Below are 12,840 nucleotides of genomic sequence, written 5' to 3'. Positions count from 1 at the left end.
ACCTAGTTTTTTGAATATTTTATTTAGTTTCAAAGGTACGCCACCTGTGACCCAATTTGCAGCCTAAAACATTTAATAACTGCATACCCTGACCCTGAAGTATTTCATAAAATCCAAGGGATAAGGGGAGGACTGGGATTCCTAATTCAATGCTAATGCAGGATACAGTAAATGTGTTCTACAGATCTTGCTTGTTTGACGAAAAAAAGTTTGATTTCCCCTCTTTGGAGTGTTCCGGAACACAAGAAATTAAATGGGACACTCTATGTTCCAGCACTGCATTGTAAACCATTTATTTGAGCAATTCTTACAGTGTTGGGATAACCAGTCAGAAGTGCATACAATGGGTCCTCGCTACAGAGCTAAACTTTACATCAATTCCAAAGAATACAAATTAAAAAAAAAAAAAAAAAAAAAAAAAATCACAAAAGACTACAGGATCTTAAGTTTCTTAGAGCCATTTAAGACTCAAGGAATTGTTTGAAACTTTTCAGTTACACCGTCTATTTCCTTTGTCGCATTGCGGAAATACTTTTGGGCACCGTTGGCTCTGACCACTTGACCACGGGAAACTCACTTCGGTGTTTTAAATCTTCCTAGCATATATGATAAAGCACTGAAACAAAATTTAATGTTTTGGAATACAAAAGTTACAGGATCCTTCTGTATAAATCCTTATAAATGTCTCGCTAAATCATTCATTGTCCACATTTTAGAAAGCATGTCATTAAACATGTAAGGCAGTGCAGTTTAAGAGGCAACTTAAAAACTTTTTAGCTGAAAACTACAACAAAAATGAAGTGCTTTAATCTACTAAGGTAAAGTGTTAAATCAATCTCCCTAAACTCAACTAGCTGTTATGAGCATTAGTTACCACACATGCAAGCCTGAACTGGTTTCAGCTGACACCAGGATCTTTCCATGAACACCAAATTAGTCTGACTGTTCCTGCCCTCGATGCTGTTGTTTTACTTTTTAAAACAGGTCACCATTAATGATTCTGACAGTGACCCAGTTCCGCTGTTTACTATTCCAAATAGTTAACAGCAGAACATTAACTTTTTTTTTTTTTTTAAACAGGATTAAACACTTGTTTGTAATTATTTCGTTTTAGGCACAATTATAAAATTACACTGCAAAAATAGATTTCCCCAGATCAAAAAGATAAATAAATCAATCGCCAAGTCTAGTGTTGTGTGTAATAATAATAAAAAAACCAAACCATTAGATGAAAAACTGTAGCCTATATCAGATCAAATCTCACACAGCTCCTACACATTAGAATAGCTAGAGTGGCAAACTAACAGTTCATAGGGCCCTTAGTACTTTAGTGTTCCTGAATACAGTATTGTTAAACTCCCCCCCCCAAATTCAAAAATACAGAACTGCCCATATAGCTCAATGTAAAGTCCTAATGCCTCACTGCCTCACCCCAAGAGTAGTGAGGATAGAGAAGTCCCATTGTTTATAAACCTGTCCTGGCAATCACCCCTCTGTATTAACTATGTTTTCAGATGCCTTTACGGACTCTGATAACTGTATCGTGTCACATCCGATCTAATAAAATGCATATAAAACCGCTGCAGTGTTTTCCAGATTTCCGTGACCTAAATCTCTTGTGTCGATGCAGGGAGACTTAAAGGGACTCCAGCTCCCAGAAGCCCGTGCTACGTGGCAGGATGTTGGGAAATGTGGGTGACTTGAGGCCTGCCACGCAAAACACACAAAACGAGACTCTCGAGAACTCCATTTCCCAGGAACACCTCGGGGTCGTCTCCACAGAAGAGGTTCTGCTCACGTCTGAACTACACACTGGGGGTTCTGGTTTCACATACGAGGTATTCGACTGTGGTGAATAGAAGGAAACTGCAAATGTGACACGGGGAAAGGAAGGCGGCTGTGAAAGGTGGCCACAGTTAATGCTGGTCTACTTTAACCATTTCCCCTTCAAACAAGCCAAAGGAGCTCATCGAAAGAGGCGCCGATCCTCACTTTCGCGTTCCTCGTTGGCCGTCCAGTAGGGATCACATGATGGTGCACTGCTCGCCCCCTGCTGAAGATCCCGGGAGGTTGAGGGACTCCAGATCAAAGTTCATGCCAGGAGGCTGCCCAGGGGAAATAGAAAGGGGGCGGGGGGTTGATGTTACAATGCAGAATGGAATTGGACTATTCGAAGCATAACTTCAAGTGCTTCTAGCCTCTCATGAAAGCATTGCTGGAGTTCACGCATGCAGACAGAGACAGAAGGGCAGACAGACAGACAGACAAGGACTCACCGTCTCTCCTGCCAACTCTTTAGGAGGGTGGCCAAGATCCTGCAACTGCACGAGACCAAAAAAAAAAAAAGATTAATTGAACTCCATGGCCATGTGAGTAAAAAGAAAAGTGGTAAACTCAAGGAATATATACATTTCTAATTTTAAAGAGGATGAAAGGGTCTGCAGTCAGATGGAGATGGTGTGGAGGCAGGGTGTAGCCCGAGGGGCGTGGAGGCCCACCTGCATCCTCCCACAGCACAGCCCGCCTCACCTGTTGCATCAGCTCCAGCACGTTCTCGAAGCATCCCTGATCGCCGTCTCGCTCGAACTGCTGGCAGATCTCTCCCATCAGCCTGTGCTGCTGCTCGAAGCGATGGAACTCGTCGGGTGGGAGGGAGTCGCGGTTACAGCTCAGCCAATCGGGGTACTGCAGGACGAATCGGAGGGGTTGGTGGTAGGGCTGAACAATTAATCGAAATTGAATCGCAATCGCGATTTGAAACGCGAAAGGCTGCAATGTGGATTTGATATGAACAATATGCAGCGAGTGTCCCAGAGCAAAAGCATGACTGCGCTCTTTGTGTGGCATCTTACTAACCAATAGAGTGAGCGCACCTACGTCCTGCCCAATCGGCACTGCCCAGCCAACTGCGTACACGCCCCCATTAAAAACACACAGCAAAGTGCGGTAAAGTGGGATTATGGCGTCTGCAGAGTCACAGCGATCATTAGGCGAATTAATACCAAAGACAAACAGCACTTCGGTAATATGGGATTATTTCATGACAGACACAGAACAGAAGAAGGTCATTTGCAAGAGCTGTGTGGAATTGTTGCCACAACCCGTGTGAAACTGCTCCTGCACCAGCACTGGAAACAGCGCCGCGGCAGCTGTTTGAGGAGCGCGTTGCTCACAGTCGACTGAAGTCCCGCCACTGACACTCAGTCTAGCAGCGAGCAACAGCAAAGTACAATTTCAGAATCGTTTGCGGCTGTTACACCATCTGAAAAGACCTCACGAAGGCACCAGGAGATCACTAACGCCATAACCCACTACCTCGCTAAAGACATAGTGCCTTTTAATGCAGTGACCAAAGAGGGGTTTAAAAACCTCATCCGAGCACTGGACAGGAGATATACAATTCCCTCCATCACATATTAGCCGAGTTGCAACCCCGCAGATCTGTGCATTGAATCCAGGTTTAAAGTTGAGAGGAATTGACACACGTGCAATATGACCCACAACAGCAGACTTGTGGTTGAGCAGGACGAGCGACCGTGTCTGAGTCTCACTGCGCACTTTATCAATGAGGACTCGTCAGCCCGCGACAATTAGCTCAGATCAAAAGTGGCCCGGGGCCACACCTAGTTGCCGACCCTGTACTAGACTACAAGGTAGTGGAGGGTCTACAGTTAAAGGCATGTTGTTCTCTAATTTAGAGTGTGTGCTGCACACTATTGAGAATATTTGAGCTGACGCTTGACTTTACAAAATAAAATCGCAAATCAAATCGCAATCGCAATATCTGTAAGAAAAATCGCAATTAGATATTTTCCCCAAATCGCCCAGCCCTAGTTGGTGGTTAGGAAAGTACGGACAGACAGGCCAAGTACAGACCAGATAAGCACATGGTTTCATATTCCTGCAGAGAAGCAGTGAATCAATTTGCACACACTCCTGCACTGAACTGTCAGTTAATTCAGCCAGTGAAAACATGTATTGAGATACAACAGGCCTAATTATAATGATTAATTAATAAAATCATTGTCTTTATGCCTATCAACTCAAATCACAGGACCCTATGTTTGTTATGTTGTCATGATGACCGCCCCACAGCGTCACTGTCCCTTTACCTTATCCGTGATCTCTTTGAGGGAGGGGTACAGCACCTCCTTGGACAACAGGTTCTGCATAATGGACTGCATGATGGGGAGAATGTTGGCATCGTCGCCACCCCCTTCACCGCCCTCCTCCAATCCCAGGCCTTCTAGAGCCTTGGCGAGGTCTTCACCGGCCAATCCAGAGTTCTGAGGACGGAACACAGGGACCGGTTGCAGCTTCAGCTGATAAATGATCAATTTGGTGAGTGTGTGTCACCAAATATTTATTTTAAGGTAAGGAACACTTCCTCTCTTTGGGGCTGTACAAATGCATTTTCCCATGGGGAGAAAATGTACAGCTACTATTTACACAAGCTAATTTCATAACAGAAAAAAGAAGAGCAAATGTAGCAAAGCAGAGACACTTTTTAAGTCTATATTATTTTTTATGTCAAGTTTTAAATACAGGTCCCTTGGTAACAATAGAAAAATCTCCTTTGCAGGCTTGACTAATCACAGATTTCTCCCACACGAGGCTTAAATGATCATCTTTGTGCAGAGCACCCCGTTTTAGTCCCTCCCTTTACCTGGTCTGCCAATCATCTGTAGAATGTCATTACCTGCAAGTCATCGGCATTCTTAGCCAATCCGCTGAGAGTATCCTTCAGACAGGAAGTGAACTCCTTCTGTGAATCTGCGTCCGTTCCTGTAAAATTTGAACTATTAAAAAACAATGCTGTACATATCTTTATATATGCATACACATTTTTAAAAACAGCGCTTCAAAAGATTCTCCAGATGGGTAATTTTCTTCACAAGGGTAGTTGGCCTAGTTAGTATAGTATTATACTGCGACACTTCACAGGAATGTCATGCTTACAAGGTTGGGAGCAATTCCAATTCCCTTTTTCAGACCCATTCCACATTCCAATTATTTTTGCCATTCACATAATAGTCTGTAATGGATTTGGAATTGAAAAAGGACTAACAAATAGAATGGGAAAGGAGAAACTGTATTTGACCCCAACTCTGCACACCTAATCCCAAGAAAGCTGTAGTCGGGTCCTCTTCTCTTTCATCCCAGCGCAGTTCTCACTATCTCAGTTATAGCCTAACTGGGCAAATTTAACGTGATACCTATAAAACCAGACTTCAGCACTGAAGGGGCAGGGGCCCTCCAGGACCAGAGATCTCTCACACCCTTAGCAAGGGGTTCATGACGTACCGACTTTGCCGGCCGCCTCGGAAAGCTTGTGAAACTGCTCCACCAGATGCGGCTCCTCCTGCGCCAGCTCCTTCATTGCCTTGTCGAACTCCTCGCGTGCTTGGTTGGCCAACTCGCCCTCGAACAGAGACTCAAAGAACTGGTTGTCCTCCAGCAAAGGAGGCGGCTGCAGGAAAAGGAAAAAAGAGAAGGGGGTGGGGCTGAATAAAAAGCCTGTACAGTTGTAAGATTGCCCAGTGAGTGTCTGCATGTTGGGGGTGGGAAAGGGTCTATAAAACGTATCAAGGTAAGCAGCTGGGCTACAAGCAGTCTATTTCTGTTTTGTGGGGAGTGAAGCAGAACATTCATCCATTCCAGGAGTTTACAAATCTGATAATGCTTCAGTAACAATAACTCCACTGCCCTGAAATTGCGTTACAAGAGGAAACATACGGGTATAAGAAGATACTGTAGATTAGAGCTTCGGTCTAATTACTCCAATGTATAAAATAAAGTATTGATCACAAAGAGCAAACCAATACTTATCTAACAGATACATTTACACAATTGTCCGATCTTCACTCCATTTAGGAATCAATCTTTAGTACACTGTGAAGTTTACAGTGTGGGGGGTAGCCGAAACATTTTCTACACCAGATGCAGAATGCCACAGGGCTATGTTTAGTTAATTTTTGTAATTAACTACGGGTTCCTTAAACGGTTGCAAGGATGTACATCGTAAATCAAGACAAACTAACAAACTCACCTTCTCCTTGGTGCCGGGGGCATTGGGCGACGCTGCAGCCGAGCCGCCCTCAGAGCTGGGGGCTGCTGCGGGGGGCTTGGTCTTCTCAAAATCACCCAAAGCACCTGATCAAACCAAACCAATGAACCAAACAATCATGACACAGGGATGCACATTGGTGAATCGGTTATTCACAGGCCAGCCCGGGGACGTATGCAGCTAATGAAGACAAAGCAGATCAAGATACAATGAACATGTAGTATTTATTATGTCTGATGATCCAGACCAGCACTGAGAGCCCATGGCATGGATAACACATGTGACATTAATAAACAAACAGATGCCTTGGACTGGTGGCATGTGTTTATAACATGGGTGAGCAGCATCCCATTCCGCACTCTTACACCAGCACAATGCAATCTTTATTCAACGCTCTCTCATAAAAGCTTTTCTTTCTTCTCTTCGGCCATCATCATCTGCAATGCATTAGTGCCGTCCGTGCGGCGCACTTGTCCGCAGATCTGCGCGGCTCCACCAATGGGGTCGCTGGGATTCTGCAAATCTGCGCAGATCTGCGGACATCTGCGCTACAAGAACGCATCCACGTCTTTATGGGTCGGTTACATAAAGGCAATGCGAATTCTCCCGAGTTTCGCCAACTGTCACGCAATTAGATGGTCGCAAATCAAATGGCAAAGTCCGGGGTTTGTAATTATGTGCATTTGTGTGCAGAGGTGGGAGAAGATTCAGGCGCTTGCAATGACTGCGCTGTCATGGTTTGTGTACGAATACATTTTTGCAAAAACAACTATGTGCTCATATCTGCAACTCCACTGGCATAGTTACTAACTAATCTGTGATTTATACCAAAACATAAAAACTGCTTGTAGGTGTTTGATAACAATAATGCATTCTGCTCCCCCTGTCCTCCTTCCTACTTGGGGTATTTTTTTGCCCCCTAACAGTCAGCCCTACATATCCCGACATTCACCGAGCATTTGAGGATGATTTCGTCCTTACTGTCTAACAAGTCGTCCAGCTCATTATCCTGCTCGTCCGCTGCCGCCGCCATCTTGTCAGGTTGCCCGCACACAGCAAAGGGGTCCAGTGACGCATGCGCGCTAGTCAGCCAGTCAGCCAGTCAGCCGCGCTTTGCATTCCGGGAGTTGTATTTCTAGCTGGAATTTAAAGTGTTTCAAGATGCTCAGTCCGTATTTTTCTACAAATAATATCTAAAGGATTTAGTTGGACAAAAAGCTGCTGCGTGACTCATCAGAAAAAAAAATGTTTCAAGGAATTTCTTCACCTGATGATTACATATTTAGTAGCATTGTATTAGAAGCCAGCAGGAGTACCTGATATCTTCAGTTTGTAAAGAGTTTTGAGTTGACAGGCTCTTTTTTTATTAACTCGGATTTGTTATTATTGCATGCTTTATTGTATTAATGCTTAATTTGAAATTTGTATTGAATTGTATTACTGCACTATTGTAATGCTTATGTAACCTGTAAATTGCCCTGGATAAAGGTGTCTGCCAATAAATAAGTAATAATTTTACAAAGTAGATACAATATAGAAGGTCTAACAACAATATGGGTGTGAGCAGACAGATCAAAAACACAAGATTACTCAAGCATTACACAACTGTTGTTAAAAGCTTATTGTCTTTGCACCACAACTGTGTCCTTGCAATCCATAAAACCACATCCATCCAGGAAAACACAAATATGCTTTCAACAACAGTTGTGTAATGCTTGAGTAACCTGTAAGTTGCCTTGCATAAAGGTGTCTGCCAATAATATTACAAAGTAGACACGATATAGAAGGTCTAACAACAATATGGGTTTGAGCAGACAGCTTTCAATTAGCTTTTAAAAGCTTTGTATTAATCTCATAGCTTTGTAAAACCTCATTGTAGAATATCAAGTATCCAGAAGACAATAACACACCATAACAATCACCAAAAACACAAGACCGTCATTCTGATTGGCTCATGCCACACAATCTCCCTTCTTCATTACTACATATATGTCAACTTGTATAAACTTACATTCCTCAAATATTAAAGGTCCATTATTAGTTAAAATAAATGTTCTTGTTGCTAAACTAAAACAATCTCTCCATAAACTGCCTCATTTAAACATTGAATACAGCTTTAAACTCAAAAAGGTAGAGCAGTTAAGAGTAGTGTTCAATTAAGACTAGAAGACTGGGTGTCTGCAGGACTAAAGATGGGAACCACTGATCAACAGATGTAAAAAATGAAGTAAATTAAGTAATTTAATCTATGAACTAGCTGCTATTTATTCTTATACCTGCAGTGATTATTCATATACACAATTGAATGTCAAATTGTACAATAAGTGACATGATGAAAGCTGCCCTTCAAATCCTAACTGATGGACATGTGCTCACTGTTTGCAATCTTACAATGTGTAATAGAGCAACTACTGTCTGTTCTTACATTAGTGGCTAGTGTGCCACCTAGTGGGGAAAACATATTATTTCCATTAGCAATGCAATCCTCATTTCTACAGAAACAGTATTGCAGTTGTTCACAAACTTGTACACACGTTTCCTGAAATTATTCTCAATTCATAAAACAAAAAACCCACACCACAGTGGCCAAACCTCAGAAGTCTCAGACAAAATTTGACTCTATTGAAAAACATGTTATCTTCCATCTAAATGTAAATGCCTTCAAATGGCATACAAAAGCCATCAAATTAATAGACCCTACTGAATACCCATTACACACAGCTGCGATAAATGAAAAACTATTATAAAATATGTGTTTTCAGTATTATCAGTAGCATGCTACTGTAATCTGTGTAAATTGTGGTAGAGAGTATGTTCAAGTGTACCAACAATATATGAACACCAGAATTTCCAAAAAGGTATGTTCAGAATTTCAACTAAATTTGCTAGCTGTCAAGTAATGTTGGGGAAACAAATGTAGCCCATGTAAAATACTTCAACCAAAGTAAGAGAATATAAGCTGATTGTAGGTAAAAGTTTATTTGGCCAGGCCAGAAGTTTTTGTCTACATCACAGGCAATGTTTATCCTGTGCAGGCAGCGGGGGAAATACACTCTGATATGCCTTATCCACCCCTGGCAGGACTCCATAGCTGTGTCCACACAAGCCTCCTCCATAGCCTGGAAAATGTAATAGACCTTACACTGGGGATAAGGAATGGTGAGTTGGGTGGAAGAAACACATTAGAGATTGTTGGGTTGTCATTGAAGCATTTACAGACCAGAGCCACCTTATGGGAAACTGACATTGTCCCAAATGACAACAGGGCGAGTAGTTTTGTTAATTTTGACTGTTCTGCCCTTGCAATGTGTCTGAAGTACAAGGCTTGGCAGACAGCGAACAGCTTCTCAATAAAGACTCAGCAGGCAGGAGTACCGTTTGGACTCTTTAGTGAAAATCGTACAGATCGTACTTTACTGAAAAATACAGAATTAGGAAAATCTGTGATAGAAAATGATCTGCACACATTCACGAATACAAATGTATACAAATAGACTTCATTCACACGCCAACAGGAAAAATGGCCTGGCCTGGCTCATACCACTTTACTGACAGGAAAATAGTATTAAAATAACTGTAACTAAAATATACAGATACAGATATACAATGTAATTACAAGCATAGAATGTCGTAACACTAATATCTACACATTACAAGTAACTAGATGCATAACAAATCAACGGCAGCTAATTTGCATGACAACGACTGCTGTCACGCTAACAATTCCTATAGAGTGTACCCAAACAAACCTCAACAAAAATGCAAATAAAAGTACGTAAAATGATCAGTCGGAGAAAGAAAGTGTTACTGAATACATTGAGGGACAGTATTGAAAGAGAACGTTATGAAGAAAAACTGAGAAAGGGACAAGATCCGTATGGAATAATTTACATTATGAACTATTTGATCTTTACACCAAGTCCATACACAAGGGATGAACTTCGCTGCTTCAAAGGCCTTCATGCCTACAACCAGTGTGTCCGTGGCTGGGTCAGAGACACAGGGTCCTGCATCATAAATGACAAGTGCATCATAACGACTAAGGTTTGTTTAATCAGTTTTATATATGTGTAGAGATCATGTTCTGAAAGGTGCTTGTGAACTAAACTAAGAAATTTGTATCATGTATGTTTACCATGGCATCATAGTACTTAAAATGAACTATATAAACTATCATTTGGGCTAATTAATTATTTTAATTATTTTTGAGCTTGTAAATAATAAGCTAGTAACACAGAAAATTGAATTCTCAGAGGTGGTATATTTATTGTTAACCATATTTTGGCTGCATAAAAGTGCCTTTACTTTGAAACTTTTCTGAGACTGTTCTTGAGATCGCCTCTTGAATCTCTTCCTTGCAGCTTCTCATAATAAATTCCGCTTGATTGAAAATACATCTCTCTCTCTCGATTATTTGGACACTTCATGCACCAAGAAGGGATTTTCACATTAAAGATAAGTGAGATGAGAATATGTCAAACTGTTTATTTTTTCTTGATGTTCACACCAATAAGACACAATAACAGGTTTCAATTGATCCTGGCTTACTAAAACCCAAAACATGCAAGTCATACACACAACTGTTTCTGTAGGCGTACATTAGCAAACTTGTCTTCATAACATTTTAGTAATATTAGTCATTTCACTAAATAAATAAGTCCCCAACCATTTTTGTAATGCCAGTTTATAATTCTGACTACACACATAGATATAAATGTGAAATTAAAAAGGAATATTTTGTACATAGATTTGTCAAACGCACACACACAAAAGAAAATATGAAAGAATGAAAAACAAAAGCAGTACATACAATATGGTGAAGAGTTAATTCAAAGTGTATACTAAGTTATCTTTTGAATCGAGGATACTACCCAAGCAGTGATAGGACATTTTAATTACCATGGACATTTGTCTAACAAAGCTGCCTGCAGGCCTCTGTGTGTGACACTCAGACGGACCCTCCTTCTGCCTGCTTTAACTAGTGACTCACAGAGCACTCAGCTTCTCTTGTATTCAAGCTGGGACTTTATACTGATAATATTTAAATATATTACATAGAAAAGGGCTTCTGCTGATGAGTCAGGAGTCCCAGCTTGAATGTTAAAAGAGGCTTTTGGCCTGTGTGTGTCACAAGTGTGACCTGAGTGACAGCAGCCTACAGCCTCTGGGTACAATCCTTTTTCAGATAAACGTGGCTACATTTGTAACCTATCATTTTGTATTGATTCATTCATATAATAGTTAGGAATGTATTTGAAGACTGATGCCTTCTGGAGAACAAGGAACCAATTCCAGGCCGCTCTGGCTGATAAGGTACATTAAGGGCTGCCTCTGGGGAGATCTGAAGAGGAAAAGCACAGAACAGCAGAGTCAGGGAGTGAAAAGCACAATGATGCTTGCCCTGAGTGAATCCATTTGGACAGATATCTGAAACAAGTGCATCTACAAAATATTTTGCTGTTCAGAGAATGACAAGCTCTCGAGGCTTTGCAAACTGGTGATGTGAGCTCAGTGCTTGTTTTCAAAATATTTTGCCTAAATGCTCCACCTTAGTGGGCATGCGTAATGTGCAATCAATTGTTGTGCGTACATCATCTCTCCCTTGATTTCAGGATCGGGGAGAGGTGGTACAAATCCCACTGAAAATGTTTGCACTACAGTGTTAATCATTTAAGCTACAGTGCTTGGCTTTTTGTTAAACTCTTAGGATCTGAGAACACCGAGGAGAGAAATGTGCCTTCATCCGAGACAACAGCCTTGGAGTCTCCTCTGCATGGTTTGAGGAGGAAGAAGAAGATATATAGAAACTCAGGAAACTGAGGAAACTCCTGCCTCGTATGATTCGTCCTCTCCCATATAGCATATTATCTTCAATGTTATGGTTTGCAAATCTAAAACAACATACTCTTTTAATTCAGAGTTGAATGCTGCCCAGGTTGCTTTAGTGGTAGTGGCAGGGGGTTGTGTCTGAGGAGCGGTACCTGTGTAGCAGATGAAGTTCATCCTCTCGCCACAGGAGCTGTTGGTCCAGATGCCGTCCTCAGTAGACATGGCTCCGCAGTAGTTGGAATCGGGGCACTTGTCGTGTCCTCCCTGCATCCCATTGTTATACACCATGGGCTCCCTGTTTACCCAGAACCAGGAGCCCGATATGAGGCTGAGTCGCAGGCCCAGCCACACGTAAGATGATTGGGCACCTTCGGCCTCCTTGAGAATGAGATATTGGTCCACTGCTGAGGTGCTGCTGATGAGGTCAGTGTGGTGAGATCTACAGTAGTCCAGCGCCTCCTCCCACGTCTTGTTCAATTTCACTAGTGTGATGTTCTTTATATCTGAAGGGATGTAAGAGAAGAGCTTCAACGAGTAGTAAGCTTGTGCCAAACAGTAAATAAATGCACTCATGCAGAGACCCATATCTCAAGAGTTAGTTTTATACATACAGTACAGTTTATATGTCGAAGTGGAAAAAAAAGGAAGGGAGCTTTATATTGAGATGCATTTCTTTTTTGTAATAATTGGGCTTTTATGGAAATATATTTCAGGCACACATTGGCCAATCATTCATGCTTAAACGGTACAATGAGACTCAAATGTTACTGCGTATAACAAATAGTGTGAGATTGGTTAAGGCTTAGGCAGCACAGACTTGATAAAATGTACTTTGGCCACACAACAGCACAATCAACAGTAGATCTTACCTGTATAGCAGAAGAATGGAAATTCAGAAGAGCAATTAGAATAAACCCAATCCTGACGATTATCATAAACACATT

At 41.6% G+C, this 12,840-nt stretch overlaps 2 protein-coding genes across 2 annotated transcripts; both read right to left on the bottom strand.

Moving 5' to 3' along the window:
- Positions 1-277: 277 nt before the first annotated feature.
- Positions 278-7,150, bottom strand: pex19 (peroxisomal biogenesis factor 19). Its single transcript, XM_066723096.1, has 8 exons — positions 7,049-7,150; positions 6,050-6,153; positions 5,305-5,470; positions 4,700-4,785; positions 4,113-4,286; positions 2,530-2,685; positions 2,277-2,321; positions 278-2,105 (listed from the first exon to the last, which is right to left on the bottom strand). The coding sequence occupies exons 1-8, from the start codon at positions 7,098-7,100 to the stop codon at positions 2,025-2,027; spliced, it is 864 nt and encodes a 287-aa protein (XP_066579193.1). The 5' UTR covers positions 7,101-7,150; the 3' UTR covers positions 278-2,024.
- Positions 7,151-11,385: 4,235 nt separating this feature from the next.
- Positions 11,386-12,481, bottom strand: LOC136767278 (snaclec rhodocytin subunit alpha-like). The gene is made up of 2 exons (XM_066721059.1): positions 12,049-12,481; positions 11,386-11,408 (listed from the first exon to the last, which is right to left on the bottom strand). Exons 1-2 carry the CDS (start codon positions 12,479-12,481, stop codon positions 11,386-11,388), a joined length of 456 nt encoding a protein of 151 aa, XP_066577156.1.
- Positions 12,482-12,840: the final 359 nt, after the last annotated feature.

This window comes from Amia ocellicauda, chromosome 14, assembly GCF_036373705.1.
Source record: "Amia ocellicauda isolate fAmiCal2 chromosome 14, fAmiCal2.hap1, whole genome shotgun sequence".
Classification (NCBI taxonomy): domain Eukaryota; kingdom Metazoa; phylum Chordata; class Actinopteri; order Amiiformes; family Amiidae; genus Amia; species Amia ocellicauda.
This window is presented reverse-complemented; position numbering and strand designations above follow the sequence as displayed.